The 19,806-nt window shown below is 37.8% G+C and overlaps 2 protein-coding genes across 2 annotated transcripts; one reads left to right on the top strand and one right to left on the bottom strand.

Annotated features, from left to right (window-relative positions):
* Positions 1 to 359: 359 nt before the first annotated feature.
* On the top strand, positions 360 to 3,651 carry LOC103702769 (uncharacterized). The gene is made up of 5 exons (XM_008785328.6): positions 360 to 1,255; positions 1,367 to 1,565; positions 1,650 to 1,822; positions 2,563 to 2,653; positions 2,924 to 3,651. Exons 1-5 carry the CDS (start codon positions 1,238 to 1,240, stop codon positions 3,472 to 3,474), a joined length of 1,032 nt encoding a protein of 343 aa, XP_008783550.4. The 5' UTR covers positions 360 to 1,237; the 3' UTR covers positions 3,475 to 3,651.
* Positions 3,652 to 7,259: 3,608 nt separating this feature from the next.
* On the bottom strand, positions 7,260 to 17,698 carry ILL3 (IAA-leucine-resistant (ILR1)-like 3). The gene is made up of 5 exons (XM_008785329.6): positions 17,191 to 17,698; positions 16,871 to 16,996; positions 14,756 to 15,070; positions 8,170 to 8,298; positions 7,260 to 7,992 (listed from the first exon to the last, which is right to left on the bottom strand). The coding sequence occupies exons 1-5, from the start codon at positions 17,689 to 17,691 to the stop codon at positions 7,591 to 7,593; spliced, it is 1,473 nt and encodes a 490-aa protein (XP_008783551.3). The 5' UTR covers positions 17,692 to 17,698; the 3' UTR covers positions 7,260 to 7,590.
* Between the last annotated feature and the right edge of the window lie 2,108 nt (positions 17,699 to 19,806).

Genomic DNA, 19,806 nt, shown 5'->3' with positions numbered 1-19,806 from the left:
CGTAAAAGAATGGTAATGTAAGGCCCAAAAGTTACGAAAGCAGTTTATTCTACTTCAGAATTTTTCACTTCCAACCGATCGTCCTTGCTTGCTCTCATATTTTGAATGAGCGTTACCATAACCTAAAAAAGCTAGGTTACCATGCGAGGCTTATTGGTTACGGTTAACATAATTAGGTGAATGGTTTTGAAAAACGCCAGCACACTTCAAAAAGATGAGGGCTACTCTTCTAGCTATACTCACGCTAGAGCTGTGTCAAACGCCGTTGTACTAAAAAAAGAAAAGAAAAGAAAAGAAGCAAACATCAGCACCATATCAAAGTAATATAAATCTAATACGAGATCTTCGACATCTAATGCAAATCTTTTCTAACACAACCATCAACTAATGCAATCTATCTTATGCTATCATGTCCTTTTAAGGTCATATAATTTCATGTTCTGTTTGGATCTGACAAATATCAAACATCTCATGGATGAAGAAGGATTATTTGTCCTATCATGATGTAACAAATCCTCCATCAAATAATATAACCCAATTGGTAGCTCCCACCTTTACCATCACCTAAAAACTGGTGGTAAAAAGAGTTTCCCATGGAGTGTGGTCGAGCATTCTCGTTCAACTTTCACGTAATGCCATAAGAATGGGCCTCACTCTTCCCCAGAAGGTTAAGATAAGATAAAGAGCCGGGTTTTCCAAAGTTGCACCCAACCCAACCATGTGATATCCTCTTTCTTTTAATGCATGCATCCTCCTGTCCTCACCGAAATTCTCGTCGCTTTCTTCTGAACCCATAAACCTGTCAACCGAAAAGGAAAGGAAATGCAGCAAAAGCTGCTACATTCCCCTCTTTTTAATTAAAGTTTTTTAATTTTTCAAATAATTTCTTTTGCTTTTTGCCACCCTCCCATTCCCTCTATAAATCTCCCTACCCTCCCCACTTGATGCCTTCCCCTTCTCCATCGATCTCCTTTTTGCGAGGGAAAAAGAGAGTATCAAAATTAAACAATCCCATGGTTCTTTAACCTAGCTAACTTGGTCGAGTGGCCTTGCATGTGCCTAGGAATAATTTGTTGTTGTTGTAAACTTATTTCTACAAGAATTTCCATCACCTTCTCCTCTTTATTTTTCTCCTTCTGAGCCGGATCTTTATAAGAGAGTCTACTGCTAAGTTGAGAACCTCCCCTTGCCTTCTTTTCTTCCTAGTGAGAGTTCTCTCGAGGTTGTTGGTCTCTGAATGGGTGAAGCTACTCAGGTATCCAATTGCTCATACGCTTTTGAGCAGTGTGTCCTTCTTGTAATGTAGACTTTTTATTTTTGCTGTATTTGTTATGGAGTGTGTGTTTTTCCTTAATTTCCATGGCAGGAAGAAGCTAAGGTGGAGGCCAAGCCAGAAGAGAAGAAAGAAGAGAAAAAAGAGGAGAAGCAAGAGGAAAAGAAGGAAGAGAAGGCAGAGAAGAAAGAGGAAGCAAAGCCCTCCCCTCCCCCTCCAATCGTCTTGTTTGTGGACTTGCATTGCGTTGGATGCGCCAAGAAAATTGAGAAGTCCGTTCTCAAGTGCAGAGGTCTCCTCTCTCTCTCTCTCTCACACACACACACACATACATAACATTGTATGCTAACCTTTTCTAAGGGGTAATCCACATCAGGGGTTGAAGAGGTTGAGGTGGACATGGTGCAGAACCAGCTCACAGTTAAAGGAATGGTGGACCCTCAAGCTTTGTGCTCTAGAATTCAGAAAAAGACCCTCAAAAGAGCAAGAGTCCTCTCCCCACTGCCACCAGCCGAAGGGGAGTCCAAACAGGAAGTGGTTCCATCACAGGTTTAATCCCTTTTCTTGCCTATAGACTAATACAAATGCATGCATATAACGTCTATGTGTACTTGTATTCATCTACGTCAGAGTTGCACCACCAGTCTAACTTTATTCAGAGAATCATCAGGACACACTTGGATATATAAGACACCCGGCACATCCAATGGCTGGGAATGCACAGGACGTACAAATGGGAAATAATTTACTTGAGACAGCCATATTTCCTCGCAAAAAATATGATTTAGGAGTAGCTCACAATGTATGGCAGCACATGTGATTCCTATGTGGGGTCCTTCATCTGCTTGAGCTCTATGTATTGGCTATATCAATATAGAACTTGGTTAACAGCCTGTGTAACACATTAAATGTTTTCTTAGGTTCTCTTTGAATGCCGAAATGTCTTCTCGGACTGATAAAATTTTCCAGGGAGTCTTTCGACTATGAAAGCTAATGGAAGCTGGGTAATTGGAAGAGATCAAAGCAGCCAGAATGGACTAGTAATTCCTACTTTTCAGGGATTATCCATAAAAAAAAAAGGAATTAGTATACCCCTCAATCTGTTTGAAGTTCCCTGTTTTTTGGGGAAGATGTTATCGATCAAAATCCAAACAGACCCTAAATGATTAGTGTGTTATGTTATATATAACGCATTTATGTTTGTGTTTTATGTACTGATTTACAGTGTTTGCATATTTGTACCTGCTAAATCTGATCAAATTGTTTGTCATTTGTTTCTTTGGAAACAGGTGAGTGGGATAACCACAGTTGAGCTACATGCGAACATGCACTGTGAAGCCTGTGCGCAACAGCTGAGGCGAAAGATATTAAAGATGAGAGGTATCTTTCAGCCTTTGCCTTCTCTCTGTGTCTGTTCTTGCTTCATCAATTCTCACGCTACAAAGCAATGCTTGCCTTTCAAGATCCCCTGTAGCCATGACATGGTCTCGGATCAAAAGATACACTAAAGTTTGCAGATTTACATGCCATGCTCGCTAGCATGAGAAGATCGGATACCATCTATAAACATTCTAACAAGTTAATCCATAGTGTCCAAATGGCATCTATGATACACTAACTTATCAAAACTCTCCTGTGAGGTTCCTACAGGGGTGCAAACTGCCGAGACTGAGCTGAGCACTGGGAAGGTGACGGTGACCGGAACCATGAAGGGAGAGAAGCTCGTAGAGTACATTTACCGCAGAACAGGGAAGCTTGCGACGATTGTCCCCCAGCCCCCAAAGGAAGAAGAGAAGAAAGAGGAAGCAGAGAAGAAAGCTGAGGAGAAGCCTCCCGAGGCAGAGAAAGCAGAGGAGAAGAAAGAGGAGAAAGCAGAGGAGAAGAAAGAAGAAGAGAAAGCAACGCAAGAAGAAAGTGCTGAGGGTAACAATAAGGATGGTGGTGGAAAGGAAGAGAAGGGAGGTGGCGAGGAGCAAAAGAAGGAAGGGGAAGGGGAACGGGAAGGACCAACCAAGGTGGACGTTCCTAACGAGGCAGACATGGTGAAGAGGATGGTGTATTGGAAAGGTAGCATCATCAGCGAAGAGGAGATGGCAAGGAGAATGATGATGCATTGGATGCCGGTCTATGTCATCGAACGGCCGCCGCCGCCACCTCAAATTTTCAGTGATGAGAACCCAAACGCTTGTTGCATCTCATAAAACTCTATGAAAAATAAATATCGTTAGCAATTTGAATTGCATGTAATATAGAATAACATGGCCATGGTCATATTAGCATATGAAGAAATCATTATAATAACAGCACAATCGTTGTATGCTGCTGTATGTAAACATTAGTTGCCCAGTATAAGAACATGCACTTCTACTATGGTGTCATTTTGGCTTCTCATGTTTTAGCCACTATGTTATTCATTAACATGACAAATTTAATAATCATAATCTACAAAATAAGAGATCCAATGGCCCTGCATGGTTTAGGTGATAAAGCCATTTTTTCTTGATTTATACCCATGCATGGAAGGCTTAAACATATGATGAATCATGATGACATTATCATCATGATCATCCTTCGATTTTCTCAGATCATTAAAAATAATTATTTTCATCCTATGATGCATGTCACATGGGTAGGGAATTCTAACTTTGTTCGTCCACATTGCATGGGCTCTCTCTCTCTCTATCTATCTATCTATCTATGGTGGACAAACCTATAGGTCCTTGGGATTAATTAAGATATACTTTCCCATTCTTTATAATACAATTAATTCTTTTTGGACTTTTATGATGTCTTACAATGTCATATTGATGAAAAGAAAATGTCACATGGGTATTTGGTTGAATTATACTTAGAAGCTTTCTTTTCACCTACTAATTAATTGATGTTGCTGAAGAAGCAGGGAAAGAAATATTATGGTATGGGAATAAAAAAATAACAAGAGTTAGAGAAAATTGAACTAAAGAAGAATGAAAATTTTTTATAGAAGATGATGTAGAAAAACTGTCATATAGAATGTTGAAGCAGGATTAAGTTTGGAATGTGCAAATAAGGATCAGAGGAAATGTGTATTAGATGGGTATCCTGTATGAGCAACAGTTTTGTAAACAATGTTATCTACATGGAGCACCCTTTTTGATGCATGGGCTGGTGATCCTTGTGTCTGGAAGGATGTAGCACTGCTTGTGGTATCAAGATGCTTTATAAGCAGATGACTTCTGATGTCACAAGGTAATGGTGCAGCCTTTAAGGAATTTGTCAGTATTTGAGATAATTTTATTTCTTTAGCAAGAGAGACTTTTTAAAGGAATTTGTCATTTTGAATACAGGAAAAGTGGTGTCATTTACAGGAAATAATATTAAATGTATGAATTGTTTATGGAACCAAGCATGGTTTTGATATCTACTTTTATGATGCCAGTGATGGGGTTTTCTGTCCACTGATTTCCTGGTAAAATAGATATAGACAAAATATTTTTTTCGGGTTATGATGATCTGTTACTGTAAGAAAGATCATTCCTTGTTATCATGTTTCTCTTAACTCCATTAAGAATGCAAGAAATTTGGTCATCGCTTAGCCAGCCCCATGTAGAGACATTTCATGTTTTCTGATGGAATACAAAGAAAGGGATGAAGAGAACTGAGAGTTATTTTACCCTCGCAGAAGGCAGCAATGGATCATGATATATAAATAACTTAATTTGAGTCTGACCAATGTATTTTCACACTCTCCTTCCATCAAATAGAATTTGAATCTGACCACAGTGTGGAGGCATGAGGTACGTGGGTCAGATCTGACTTAATAATCATATTTTTTAGAAAAATAGATTCAAATTCACAAATACATGAAAGATCTCTCTGAATTCAGGATGATACAAAATTTTATCAAATTCTTACAGGTCAATGTAGGATGCAATCATATGGACATGTTTATGACTCTGAACTCTGTCGATCTAAGCTGACAATCAATGAAGCATAGCATGGGACAGGAATCTCTGAGGAATCCACAGCATGAGAGCAGTGGATTTTCTCGCTTTTCCTTTTTCCCATTTGTGCTGCAAGGTTAGAGGATGTCAGATGAAATGTAAGCAATACCTTTAAATGACATACGAAATATTAAAGACTAAGCAGGTCAGATGAAATGGAAGTGGAGCTGAAAACAGCTCTGTAGAAATTGCCACAGAGATGAACGGGATCATAGGAGAGCCAACAAGGATTAAGAAGACTACAAGTGTTGTCGAGAAATCAGAAATCAACAGTCAAGAAGGTTTGAAGATAGACTTCCTCAAAATGTTAATAATAGCACCAAGAGAAGTAGTGTCTCTGAACTTAACCACAAATACCCAAAAGTTCTCATAAACTGAAGAAAAAATCACAAAAATCTTTTAACTTTGGGACAATGAAGTAATGGAGTTTCCAAGATCATGCACCACTGGCCGCCCCAAGGCCAGGAATAGCACCTACTTAAGTATTAGTCAATGGCACTGTGAGAACCTCAATGTGTTAGTATTCAGCATCATGAGTCTTTTGGGACCATATATGTTAGAATTATCTTCTAACAACCTCTCCTTCGGCAAGTGGTAGAATTGGGATTACAATCTTCAATGAGGAGGAGCCCGATGAAGGCTGTAGATAACAGATACTTAGAACATTCAGTGAGACTCTAACTGATGAAGGCCCAAGACATCATTCCCCTTGATTCAATTTAACAAAACTTGAACGAATCCAATAAGATTCTTCCATTTCCTCCTTGATCTAATTTTATGAAACTTGTTGAACTTACTGTTCTAATTTATCCAATAAGATGCTCACTTATGAGGGTTATAGCCCAGAACATACATGTAACTCATGCATGAAATATTTCAAATATATGAGCAGAAATTGTGTGAAAGCACAATTTATCGATGCCACTGGCATCGTCAACTAGCATACAGATCATTATCAAAATCTCATATACCAACATAGTTGAACAGAATATATAATATATCTTCAAGTTCAGCAGAAAAACTATAATGAATAAGATACTAGTATGGTACGCCATACCTGTCGGTACCAGTACATACTGGATATACTATACCGTACAACATGTACCGAACCAGAAACAATACAAGAAGCATTCTAAGTGTCAGTGCGCCAAACTGACTTCCAAATCGGACATATGCCAATATTGTACCAAAATGTTACTGATATGGGATCTAGTACCAAGATAACAAGCCTTGACCAATAATCATAATACAACAATTGGACTAGTCAGTTTGCAGTGTTGACAAGTTTGTGAGAACAATGTTTAACAATTTGATTCTTCAGTTGAAAGTCACTATGTACTGGTGTGGAAAGAATAAGTAGAAATTTAATATAATTTTGTCAATTACAGACTACTTTCAAGGCATCTATCAGCCAAAGTTAAAAGCCATTTAATATGAAGAGAATTTGCAAACAAATATCACAGATAAAATGTTTATATATGCTCGTATAATGCCAAACTGGTATGCAGAAGAACAAGATAATTTTATGTTGTAATATCCTTGAAAACACCTTAAGTTTCTGTACACTGCAGAATAAAAAGTTCACCTCGTAATATCACCCTGAGAACATACTGTTTGATGAAATCATTAATGCAGACACAAGCAATTCAGAAGAAAATAAATACTATGTTAACATAAGTAATTAAAGGGTCAAATACGGTCTAACATAAAACACTACTATCTATCTAAAACATTACTATATATGGGTCAGAATTTTCCATTAATCCCTAATTCCTACATATCAAGAAAAACACATAATAACAAGCTTTCTGGTCCATATTTGCTTCACAATTTCAAGACTGGCAATTCCTGGCCTTTGGCACTGTCATATATTTCCTTTTCTCTTTACTTCCATCTTCAAATTCCACCGGACAATCTTGCAGACAGGTCTAGCAATAAGAAAGATGCATATATAGTTCATGTGGTCAGTTTTTAATTACCATTGTCAGTAACTAATACTCATGTTGTGCCAGAGAGAAATCTGCCAAATAATTTATAGTCTAAATCTCCAAAATGTTTTAAGAATCAGTTTAATCCACACTCGAGGAACAGTCGATAAGCCTGTCTTAGGGTTGGATTGAGCTAAGAAGGATAATCTAAAATACAGTGACCTAAGAAACCTCCAAAAGAAGTTGGCACCTTGGATCATTATACAATATGCTGTTCTTTAATGAAATAACTTATAACACATTCCCCCTTTCATTTTAGCATTCACACAATATTTGTAATATCTTTGCAGCATCACCCTCCATAAATCAATCAAGTTGGACAAATATTTTTCCAACAGATATAGATTTATCTATCAGAAGATAAATCCTTATCATCACCTGAACTGTTGCGCTCATTTAGATACAATTCTGCAATTGCAGTGTGTAAAGCTGCTCCAGTTGGAAGAACATCCTCATCGATAAAGAACTGAGGAGAGTGAGCAGGGTGGACAGAACCAGCTTTCTCATTTCTTATCCCAACAGCAAAAATGACTCCTGGAATTAACTCTTGATAGAACGCAAAATCTTCACCTGCCATGACCTTCTTCCCCATCTTCACATTATCTGGGCCAAGCAGAATTCCACCAACCCTTTCAACATGATGATGCAAACTTCCATCATTAACAACAGCAGGATAAAATGGGTATTCCTCATATTTCATGCTGATAAATGCCTTGCATCTATGTACAGCTGCCTGGATTTCTATTACCTGAAAACATCAACATCCATTAATAGTAACATGTTGTTCATTCCTACAATAGTTGGCTAATTTTTTAATGGCAAAAAGTATATCTTTGATGTCATAGCAAACCAAACCTAATTCACGTATACCGAAGAGATGCTTCATGGTGATTTAAAAAAAATTTGAAATTTCATGATAACAGACCTCTTCCACCCGTCTCTGTAACCTGTGCAAGCCTTCAGTTGTAAGACTCCTTAAAGTGCCCCCAAATTCAACGAAGGAAGGTGTAAAATCAAATGCCGCACCACCCTTGACATAAGTAACAGAAAGTACCTTCCACAGGAGAAGTAAAAAAGCATTATGTATAAAAAGCATATGCCGCTACCTACCAACTCCAACTTAAACATTGCATAACAAATACAACTTTAGAAGGTTTCAAAGATAGACTTGTATTACCCAAGAAAAAGTTGCCTTAAATTATCCAACTTGTTTAGGGTCACAAAAACCTTAATTATTGACAAAAAAAGTAATTCAACCACTATTATGTATTAAAGAAATTAACTCTCATGATGGTATGATTCATATTTCATAGCATTTTTGTACTTTTTAAGAACCAAACAGAAATAGCAGTCAAAACACTACAATAGTTGTTCTGGACATGCTTCAGTACATCACAGATGACAATGTGCAGTTTAGTCTGAGGTAATAAAGTTTTGATGATTCACGACTGTGGAGGTCATAAAGCAGAATCAAAATAGCCAGTACAAGGCTTGAAGTCATGGTTGTGGTTATGGTAATCAAATTTTTAATGATTCCTGGGTTTTGCTGAATACAGACAAAACAAAAGCTGTAGATAAGTGGGCCCTCATAGCTCCAAACTCCAAAGATTGCAGATAAAAACTCAATTTTTTTGCTCAACAATCCCCTTTTCTCTTCTGGGCAAGCTGTATTTTTACCATATATTTTATAGACTCCTCTAGACTACGCAGTCATTTGACCTTCTTCAGTCTCGAAATTCGAAAATTCCAAAGCCATTTTACATATCCACTGTATTAAACAGTGATTATGAGGTCATGGAGATACAGATTTTTCTCTCGATATTTCCATTTCAATATGCTGACCTGAAAAATGGGCAAACGTGGTATATTTTCACTTTGTATGCTTGTTAAACATTTTGTGCAGTATCACTAGCCCATCCAATGGGTATCTTATTTCATTTTTCTTTCAGAGATAGCATACAGCTTAAGCTGAATAACATTTTTTTCCCATGCTTGGATGGATTTGTTCGCCGCAAGGTCTATATTCCACTATCTTGCTAGATTAATTTTTTCATCATTTCTACCTAGTTCAGGGTTATCCGAATCCATTTCAATCATTGTTCAGAAGATTATTTCACTTGCACCTAAAAGCTCTCCATCCTCTATTTCTCTCTAGAATTGGTGGTAAACCTTTTCTGGTGGTGCCGTTGCCAACACCAAGATTCTCTTTTTGGACATCTCTGGCTCTCACTTGCAATCATGACCATCTTGTGTCTTTATAAGCTAAACCTCGTGAAATCTATAGAGACTCAGGAAGTAAGTAGACTATGGTGGAGATATTGTCCTTAAAGAAATTGATCTAAAAGGTGATGAACTAAAAAAAATATATTAGTAGAGAGAAGGAACAAAGGAAGAAAATCTAAATAACTTAGAATCCAAAGTTGAAACCAGTAGTTGTTGACAATCTAAAAAAAATGAATAAATTTGTAAATCTTCTATCCTTAGGAGAGGCATCTCTTCCACATTAATAGCCAAACCAACTTACTTTAACCCAAGTAACACAAGAGCCTATGTAAGCTCTTAGTCTCTTATAAAGTAGTTATATGCTTTTGTGACACAAAAGCAACCTAAGACCACCTTATTAGAACTCCAAGATGATCTTGTTCTTGTAATACTCTTAGAATAAACCAACAGTGAATGAGGTATCAAAAATAAAAAGCTCAATAGTTCACCCCTTCCATGATCGCATAAGTTCATAGCATAACACAATTTAAGGTTGTGCGAAAAGTAGCAGCTACTATTTTTTCCTCCCTTTCTTGGTTATATCATTTTATTCTTCAAAAAGATACATCTATCAAACTCCGATATTATTACTGCAACCCTTAGTCGGATTGCAAGCGATGGGCCAAAGACAAAGTACAACGGGAGGAAGAAGACAGAGAGAATAATGATAAAATTAAATGCACCAAGGATGCAAACGCTCTGAGTCTACATAGCAATGTGAGTAACTTGTTCGTAAATCTTTACTCACTTCAACTTAGAAAGAATAATATCAATACAAACTATCAACTTAATCAAACTCTTGTAAGTTTTCATATCAACCCCCAACCTCCATCTCCCCCCCCCCCAACTCCCCCTTCTCAGGGAAAAAGAAAAGAAAAAAAGAAAAAAGAAAATTAGGGTTGTTATCCTGACATAATATAAATTTAGTACAGAAATAAAATGAAAACCAATGACAAAAGCAAAATACCAAATTATGACCTCCAAAAACGTTCTGGATGGTTGCCTATGACAGGATTTGGATGCAACTTTAAGTTGCACTGGAATAAATATTCCTACATCAAAAGTACCATTGAAATAACAAGAGAAGCTAAGATGCACACAGCTAATTCCGTATAACAAATAGTTCTTAGGCCTGGACAGCAATAGCTCTTTTCACCTTGATAATTGCCCAGACTACATCACATATGCCGGACAAAAATTAGGGTCTAGTGGAGATAGTAGCATGCATGTCATTGTAGGACCAAAACTTGCAACATCCAAAGAATGTACTGAATTCTGATGTCTACTTCTGGCAAAAATCCTAGTATAAGTAATCATATTTAGGAACAATTTCGGCAGAGTGAATGTATAAACTAGGGGGGGGCAGTGACAGCAATCCCAAAAGAATATGAAGAAGTGCAGAAAGTCATGAATAACTATATGGTTGAAAGGATGATTCAAGAACGTATAAGTCCAACCCTCTTGTGCCAAATGAAGATCGCATATGGCACATTTGCATGGATAGTCAGGCCATAAAAAAATTATTGTAAAATTTTGGTTCCCCATCCCATAACTAGATGATATGCTTGATCAGTTATCCAATTCTCAAGTCTTATCCAAGTTGGATTTGAGATGTGGATACCACCATATTTGGATATGACCAGGGGATGAATATTCAAAACAAGGGATGGCTTATAATAATGGTTAGTCATGTCACTCGACTCTCTAATGCACCAACTACATTCATAAAACTAATGAATCAAGCCTCCAAGGCTTCCATTGGACAGTTTGTGGCAGTCTATTTCGATGACATTCTACTTTATAGCCACAACCATTAATGACAAGTTGATCATCTTGATCAACTTTTGAAGTGTCCTTCCAAATGAAACATTATAACTCAACCCAAAAATGTGAAATCAAGATAGATAGCTTTGTATTCCTCAGTCTATGTTGTATCATCAAAAGGCATCCAAGTTTTTCCCAAAAAAAGGTAGAAGCTGTGAGGTGTTTTCATGAGCTAGCAAGCTTCTAGTGAAGATTCATTCTAGAATTTACATTACTCTCCTCCCTTCCTAACTGCCTTAGGGGTAGAGTTTTTACTTGGACAAAAAAACCCAAGAGAGCTTGGAGCTTATTTGAAGAAAAAAATAACCAAAGCACCTCTTCTGACTTTGCCTAATCTTTGAAGTTATTTCAATATGGTTATTCTTAATGTTGTCAGAGAGGGTAGGCCTATAGGTTTCTTCTAATGAAAAGCTAAGTGAAAGTCACAAGCACTACCTATGATAAAGTATTTGATGCAATGGTTCAGATCATTGAAGAGTTGGCAACACTACCTTTTAAAATAAGCAAATGTTCTCTATTTAGATCATGGGGCGCTAAAATATATGAATGATCACGAAAATATTACTAATGAGAGGCATGCTAAATGGGTTGAGTTCTTCAATATTTCCATTACACTATATGTCACAAATCAGGGAATGTTAATTAAGTGGAGGAAGCTCTCAGTCAGAGGCATTCTTTGTTAGCTACTTTGCATGAGAAGATATTTGGATTTGAGATCCTGCACAAATTATGTCTAAATGATTAAGATTTGGCAAGCTATGAGCTGAATTTCAAAAGGACACAAACAAGATTCGCAATCTCAATATTGGATCCCATACTGGTACCATCTTGGTATAGTGTTGGTACACCTGTTAAGAGAATTAGTTCAACATACTAACACTCGATATGCCCCCGGTACATCATACTAGTTTGGTATAGCATGGTATGGTACATCGCCAAGTGCGCATCCCTACAGATCGGAACAGTGTACCATAAGCCTAAATGAAGACTTCATTCTTCAAAATAGATACCTTAAGGCATTGTCTTGCATATTGCTAAATCTACTCTTCAAGAAGCTTAACAAAATTCATGATGGTGGCCTTGGGAGGCATTTTGGATAAAAAAAACACTACCTCTCTCATTAAGGATCATATCTATTGGCCAAAGATGATCAAATACATAATTCATCACATAGAATGGCGTTAGATTTGTGATATGGCTGTAGGCCAAGCATAAAATACCAAACTAGACACTCCTCTTCTTGTTCCAAAAGCTCCATGGAAAGATTTGAGCATAGATTTTGTGTTGGGACTTCCCAATCAAATGAGGCAAAGGTTCTATTTTGTGCTTGTTGATAGATTTATTGAAAACGGCAAATCAAGATGGTATCGTTCTTGAGCTTTAACAAGACGGTTTCGTCGTTTAGTTCATAAAAAACAAAAAAAATCCAAATATAAATCAAGATCAGAAAGGAGGGTGGGGGGAGAGAGAGAGGAGGTGGCTGGTTATGAGTAAAGGGAGAGAGAGCAGAGGGTGGGAGAGGAGGGGTGGGGATAGAGAGGAGATGCATGACAGGTGCATGCCAAAGAGAGATAGAGAGAGGAGGGAGGGGAAAATGGGGTTGGGGTGAAGGGGAGAGGCAACATCTGCTGAAGAGAGGGGGGGGGGGGGGGGGGGGGGGGGGGGATTTCGCATTTTAGGGTTTCTTCCCCCTTTCCTCTTTCTTATTATTTTCACATTTTAAAAATATATACAGTATTGATACATATATAAAGGATTCAGGCCGGATTGTGTTAAAAAAATAACTACCTGAGCCTGGCCAGATTTTATTCAGTTTTGGAGAATTAAGGCCCACCTTGATGCGATGGGCTGAAAACCTGGGCTTGAGACTAGCAAAAAATAGGCCGGGTGAACTGATTTTGTCCAAGTCTAATACTTATTCAAAGACTTCTAATGCATCTCAAATAGCTTATCTCTATCTTTAAGAGATTGTGAAGCTCCATGGCATTCCAATAACTATAAGTATGATCATGATCCAAAGTTTGTTGAGCATCGAATAAATGACATATCTTTAATTCAAATCCTCTTATCATTGACAAATGGATGAATGAAGTTATAATTGAAGATTAGATAATCTGCAAAAGAAGCATTTTTGACAGCACTAAGCATCAATAAAATCAAGTTTTTCCTCAAACATAATTTGGCTACAACCAATCAACCAGCCTAGCAATGGGGATGGCTCCATTTAAAGTAGTTTGTGGTGCTAGCTGCTAACCCTATTAGTCCACTGGATTTGGCAACTCTTCCTTTTTCAAATAGATTTGGTGGGGATGCAAATGAACAAGCCAAGAATGTCAAGGAATGTATGAACAAGTGAAACAGGAGATTGAGAGGAGCAATGAAATGTGCAAAGAAGTGACAAAAACAAGCATCAACATGTGGGATGATGAATACATAGTGGATCTACCCGAGGAGTATAACATGTCAACTACCTTCAAATCGAAGATCATTGACATCCTTGACAATATTTTTGGTGAGGACCCCAGGTTCCAGAACTTGAGGGCGAGTTCTTCCCAACTGGGAAGCCTGATGAAAGAGCAATATGTACCAGCTGAACTTACTTGATGAGGTGGTTAATGATGTGACAAAGAAAATACCATGGGTAGATAAACAAACTTTCTAGAATGCTAGTTAAGCTTCTGCTTGGCATTCTCCACTATTATAGCTTGTATTATCATGGTTTATTACTATATTAATGAGATCGATATCCAAGCTTACCGAATCTCCATGGCTAATTGGTTTCAAGTCTAAGTTTGGGCCAATTTACTCTATTGCATCAGGTTAGAATTTTTCTTTCCTAATCTCCTGCTCCGAATTAATTACTTAAAAAGTGTGACTTTCATTAATGTAATGAAGCATAACTCCAGACCATATAAAATATTCATTTTTTGATATTTTACTTGGCTGAATATTTTAAAAATATTTGTGAAATCATTTCAGACTACACATCATTTCACAGATGGATGAAAATGAGCTTCATTTTGGCTTGTCATTACAAAATCATTTGTTGCAGATTTCATCATCATGAATTTGATATTTTCAATACGATCGTCTCATCTTCAAATAAACATATCCCCTCACCCCCCACCCCACCCACCCCCCAAAAAAAAAGAAAACAAAGAATATAAAAGAAAAATAATGGAGAATTCCTAGATCTTCCTCTAGAAAAGATGAACAATCGTTTAGAAGCTAATATACTATCTACCATAATTCATGTGCGGGGTAACTCAATTAGTTTCGTCTTCTATCTTCAATCAATTTACAATAGAAGAGTAAATTTGGAGTGAGCATTGCTTCAATTTTCACAATTTGCAACTGCAACATAACTCAAAAGTAATAACAGGGGAAAAAAAACTAAAACCAAATTGACAAAGATAATAACCTACTTGGCTATGGAGGGGGTCATTTTCTCTGGAGATGAGCTGTTGCATTGCCAGAATGGTAAATGATGCAGCAACTACTGGATCAACACTCAAATGAGGATTTGCAGCTTCTCCTCCTTTGCCTTCTATTTTTGCTCCAAAGAAGCATACAGCAGCTTGTGCGGGCCCTGGATGGGATGCTATGCTTCCTGTGGGTAATTCATAGTTAACATGCATGCCAAAGATTGCTTCTGCACCATCAAGAGCACCTTCATTTATCATGTGAAATGCGCCTGCACCACCTTCCTCTGCGGGTTGAAAAAGAAGTCTCACAGTTCCCTTTGACATAAATCATGAAAAAGATCATTTAGAAACTGCTTTCATCCAATAATAAAATTAAGATCTGAAATTTGAAACTGAAACTCATGTTGTAATTGAAGTGCAATAAGAACCAAGATATTTAACTTCAGAAAATTGATTTGCTGGATCTGGGACAAATAGGAAGATCAAAGCAAGCTCAGAAGGTCGAATAAATTGATGCCAACACTACCAATCTATGATTTTCCAGGAAAACACTCTAGCAAGAATGTGGGATGCCCAACATAAGTTTTTCCCCAGAGATAAAAGGAGGTACAAATAGCAATTATTCCATGGTCTATGATCATTAGATTACCGATCATCCTGGATCATTTGGATGAAAAAGAAAAGATAGGTATCAAATTGAATTAAAGTTGGGTTATGTGGCCGATCAAGGGTCAACAGCTCTCTAAGGATAATTCATGACCTGACTAGTGGTGCTGATGATAAAAAGAGTTTCCGTTATCCAATGCGGAAAATGATACTTTTTTTGTAAAACTGAGGAGGTCGCAGCTAAATGTATCAAAATCCTAGTACTCTTATTTCAGGGCTCTTTAGTGTTAAAACTAACTGAGAAATCTCGTTTTCTTATTTGATATAGTGCTATAGGTGAGATCTAGGAAAAATAATTAAATTGGATGTTGAGTAGCTTCTGTTTAAATATTTAAGGTCCACAAACTATAATGGTAACCTTAATTAGACAGATTGGTAAGTGTAGCAGACACATGGAAAAGAAGCTGGTCAGATGGAGAGTTATATATTTGTTTTTGAGTGGATCATTGATCATAGATAGCTGCACTGCCTGTCCATTCCTTTATACGTTACATAATTTTACAAGCTTCAGACTAGGTGGTTAATAGATAAAATAAAAAAGAAAGAAAAATACTTTTCAGAGCGGGGATGAAGGAAGAAGAGGAGGCTATCATTTAATAATTTCAGTCTTTAAATATAAATCATAGGGCTGTTTGTGAATTGTTATAAAAAAAAATCTTGCTGAGTAGAGTTAGTTTAAAGTTGCTTACTTTAGAAATATCTATTTTTCGGTTTTCAGAATGAAATCCTCAAAGAGAAATTTTTATGTTTTTTGGTGAAAAGGTAACTAAAAGACTTAAAATCATGGCCTTGCACAGATCCTTTTCGCTGGTATGAGCCTGAGCTTCAGCCTTGACAAGCGACCAGCAGCAAGTCATGATACGGTAACATGGCAACCTGTGATTATCATGATTGTAGCATGTGGTGCTTTAATCATTGATTCCTAATCTTGCAACATTACCTGAGATAGAGCTACATTAGCCAATTCTTGAATTAGATTTTTTAATAGGAGATGGCTTGGGAGCAAAAATTTCAACGAGATTAACCTCCTTTTCCAGGATGCTTCTTAATTGATTTGGAACAAGAGTTTATCCTTGTTAAGGCCTCATGGGAACATGCACCTTACAAGACTAAGATTTTCTCCTTGCTAACCAGTCAACAAGGCCCTTGCCATGGATGGTGTGAAGAGAGGTTGGTGCATTAAGCCCATGTTTAACTTCCTGGTCATTTGTCCTAGATGATTAGTCATATTCTTATTCACTATCCAATTGGCATACGTATGTGTAACATTACAGACGCCATGTAGGAGTGAGGCTCTTCTATATACAAACTAGAGAAAGAAAAAATTGCCACAAATGATCCAGCAAAATTACGACTTTCTTACTGTTGGACTGTTTTTAAGATATTTGGATCATAAAAGAACAACAGAACTTTTACAATCACCTGAATATCAAGCAAAAAGTGAGTTACCTTGAGATTGTGCTTGCGCTTATTGAGCAATTTTGCAGCTCCAAGGAGCATTGCGACATGAGCATCATGCCCGCAAGCATGCATGACCCCATCTACCTTGCTCCTGTGCTCCCACTCCACCATTTCCTGAACCATGATCACAAAGATGAAATCTTTATTCAAAATTCGTAGCAGACTTTCAATCCAACACCCATCAGAGATGGAAAGAAACCAAATGGAAGCCAGAATTGCAACATGAGACACTCCAAGAAAAGATAATAAAGAAGTGGATGAGACCGTGGGAGGGCATAGAGAAGGGGGAGAGGGGCTTCGTTCGGTACCTGGAGCGGAAGTGCGTCCATGTCAGCGCGGAGGGCAACGACGGGGGGAGCGCCGGAGCCGACCTGGGCGACCACGCCGGTGCCGGCGAAGGGAAAGGAGTAGGGGATGCCGAGGCGGTCGAGGTGCGAGCGGATGAGGGCGCTGGTGTTGCGCTCCTGGAAGCGGAGCTCCGGGTGCTCGTGGATCCGCCGCCGGACGTCCACCAGCCACCCCTTCTCCTCCTCCGCAAGCCGGAGCAGCTCCGCGGCGTCGTACCCATCGTAGCTTTGTTTAGGAGAAGAGAGGACAGGCTGTGGACTTAGTAGAACGAGAAGCAGAAGAGACGGCAAGAAGAGAAAGAAGAAGGGGAGATGGGGAAGAGGAAGAGAAGGAGGGTCCATAGGGTGGCAAGAGGAATGGAACGCATACGTTAGAAGCAGAGCAGATTGTTTTAACCGCACAAATGGTAGGATGAGGAGGGCAGATGCTCGGCTGCGTGCGACCTCCCAGATTAGTGACATCAGAAGGGGAAGCGCTTTGACTTGAGGGAGACCAACGAGTACACGACGACCGGCAGTGACAGTATAGAAATAAAAAAATTTTAAAAAATAGTGAATGCATTGTGATTTTTTTTTTTTTTTTTGACCTGTATAGAGAGAGATTAGTTGACTAAGCAAGAAAAACCAAAAGTCCAATCATAATTATCGGCTTGGCAACGTCCAAACTTTGCCAGCCAATCTCTCTATCTCTCTCTCTATATATATATATATATATACATATAATATACATGTATGAAGAGCCTATAAAGGTGTATTTATATCCTGCATAAAGAGCTAATTCAAGAGATTCTCTTCTTTTATTGTATAATCTGCACAAGATTAAGAGAATCACACTCAAAAACCTTCTCTTAGATGTTGGCATCTCGGAAGTGATATATATTTTAGAAAAATTGCTAAGCGAATGAATATGTAATTATATATATATTTTTAAAAAAAGTACTATCTTTTAAAAAATAATCAAATATCTAAGAAAAACTTGGCTTATTATTTTCTCAATGTTTTCCTTCTATTAAGTATTTTTTTTTCTTTCTTTCTTTGTCTTCTCTACAGTACGTAACATTTGATTAGGAGGTTCAAAATGAGTGCAGATAGGGTAATATGGGCCTCCTCAACTTTGGAGGCAGACATTGGCTCCTTATGATTGTGGATGTAAATATCTTTCCCCAAACAAAAAAAGAAAAAAAATGTTTTTTAAGAGAATATAAGTTGGAATGCGTACTCAAGGCATCCTTGAAAATTTATTTCTCGTCTTTCACACCCCAACATTTAGTTTCAATTTTCCTTTTCTAATTGTTTTTGCCAAGGGTTGTTGGTTGCCAATGTTCCGCATTAACGTTGAATCCCATGACTGGGATAAGTGTTTCCTAGCCACTTGGGAGAGGTCTACATCTCCAAAAATAATCTTTCTCCGGTTATCTTGATTTTATTGGTCTATATATGCACGCTAAAAGAGTTACAAAAGAATATTCAAAAATATATAATCATTGGAAGAGAAGATATAATAATAAAATGAGATTCTAAAGCCATAGTCAAGACCAGTTATAGTCAGGAACTAGATGATATTAATGAAACAGTAGCAAGGATCTTTTTTTTTTTAGTGAAAATAATGGTTGAGGCGCCCTCCTTTCTGAGTCAAACTTGGAACATTACAATAATGCTACTTATAATAGATTGTTTGAAGTAATACAAACATAACTAATCCAAATTTTGGTAGATAAAATGGCAGAGTCAAAGCCTCGACTTGCTACCTTAATACTTAAGATTTTCTTAGCTAGTTTCCTATCTCCTTAACATCACCATGCATCTTTCACCATTGCTTTAGATGAAAGAACACTACATTATCCAGTCAGAGACGAGTCAAACTAATGAAGACAACTTAACTTGCATGCCGTGGGCATATCAAGAAAGCAAAAAGAAGGTAATTCTAACGAGTCCAGAAAGCAGTTCACGAACCACTAAACCTGTGAATACTTGCATATTTACAAAGATTACAGGACCTTACACACCTTAAGTCTATTCTGCACAAGCTTCAAAACACTCTGGCATTCAGACAGCATCCTTCATTTTTTTTTCTATTTCAACAAGCATTTATATCATTATAAGTCAACGGTCATAGACTAAGATGTCATCTATTCATGCAACAGTTGGTATAGCGAAGATGCATTCTGCAAATGCTGTGAACCTGCGACAAATGATACAATAGAACTAAGAATACCAAATAGTCCTACAACTAAAGGCAAGCCTGTCATACAGTAGATCCTTCAAGATCATTTAACCGTGGGGAAAGAAATTTGATGATGAACAACCTCCTTTACCCATCTCACCGGCCTGTGCAGTCCTTCAGTCAACAAATGGAGGTCTAATCAAGACTCATCAAAGTCAACAATACATATACCAAGCATTGGTAGGCAAGAACGTACGTAATTATGTGCTCCTGAAGCGGACCTCCGGACGGCCACCAGCCACCCCTTCTCCAGCTCTGCAAGCCGGAGCAGCTCCGCGGCATTGCACCTATCCTAGGTTTGTTTAGGAGAAGAGAGTAGAGGTTGTGGGCTTAGTGGTAGGAGATGGCAAGAA

This window comes from Phoenix dactylifera, chromosome 6, assembly GCF_051530095.1.
Source record: "Phoenix dactylifera cultivar Ajwa chromosome 6, Ajwa_hap1_PhDact_Kaust_v1.1, whole genome shotgun sequence".
Classification (NCBI taxonomy): domain Eukaryota; kingdom Viridiplantae; phylum Streptophyta; class Magnoliopsida; order Arecales; family Arecaceae; genus Phoenix; species Phoenix dactylifera.
The sequence above is the reverse complement of the archived record's forward strand: the minus strand, read 5'-3'. Positions and strand labels throughout refer to the sequence as shown.

Coding starts and splice junctions, on each gene's coding strand:
- LOC103702769 (XM_008785328.6), top strand. Junction 1,566..1,649: donor GTCCGTTCTCAAGTGCAGAG/GTCTCCTCTCTC, acceptor AATCCACATCAG/GGGTTGAAGAGGTTGAGGTG. Junction 2,654..2,923: donor AAAGATATTAAAGATGAGAG/GTATCTTTCAGC, acceptor AGGTTCCTACAG/GGGTGCAAACTGCCGAGACT.
- ILL3 (XM_008785329.6), bottom strand. CDS start 17,691: ATGTCACTAATCTGGGAGGTCGCACGCAGCCGAGCATCTGCCCTCCTC. Junction 8,299..14,755: donor ATGACCCCCTCCATAGCCAA/GTAGGTTATTAT, acceptor CTCCTGTGGAAG/GTACTTTCTGTTACTTATGT. Junction 7,993..8,169: donor TACAGAGACGGGTGGAAGAG/GTCTGTTATCAT, acceptor TGATGTTTTCAG/GTAATAGAAATCCAGGCAGC.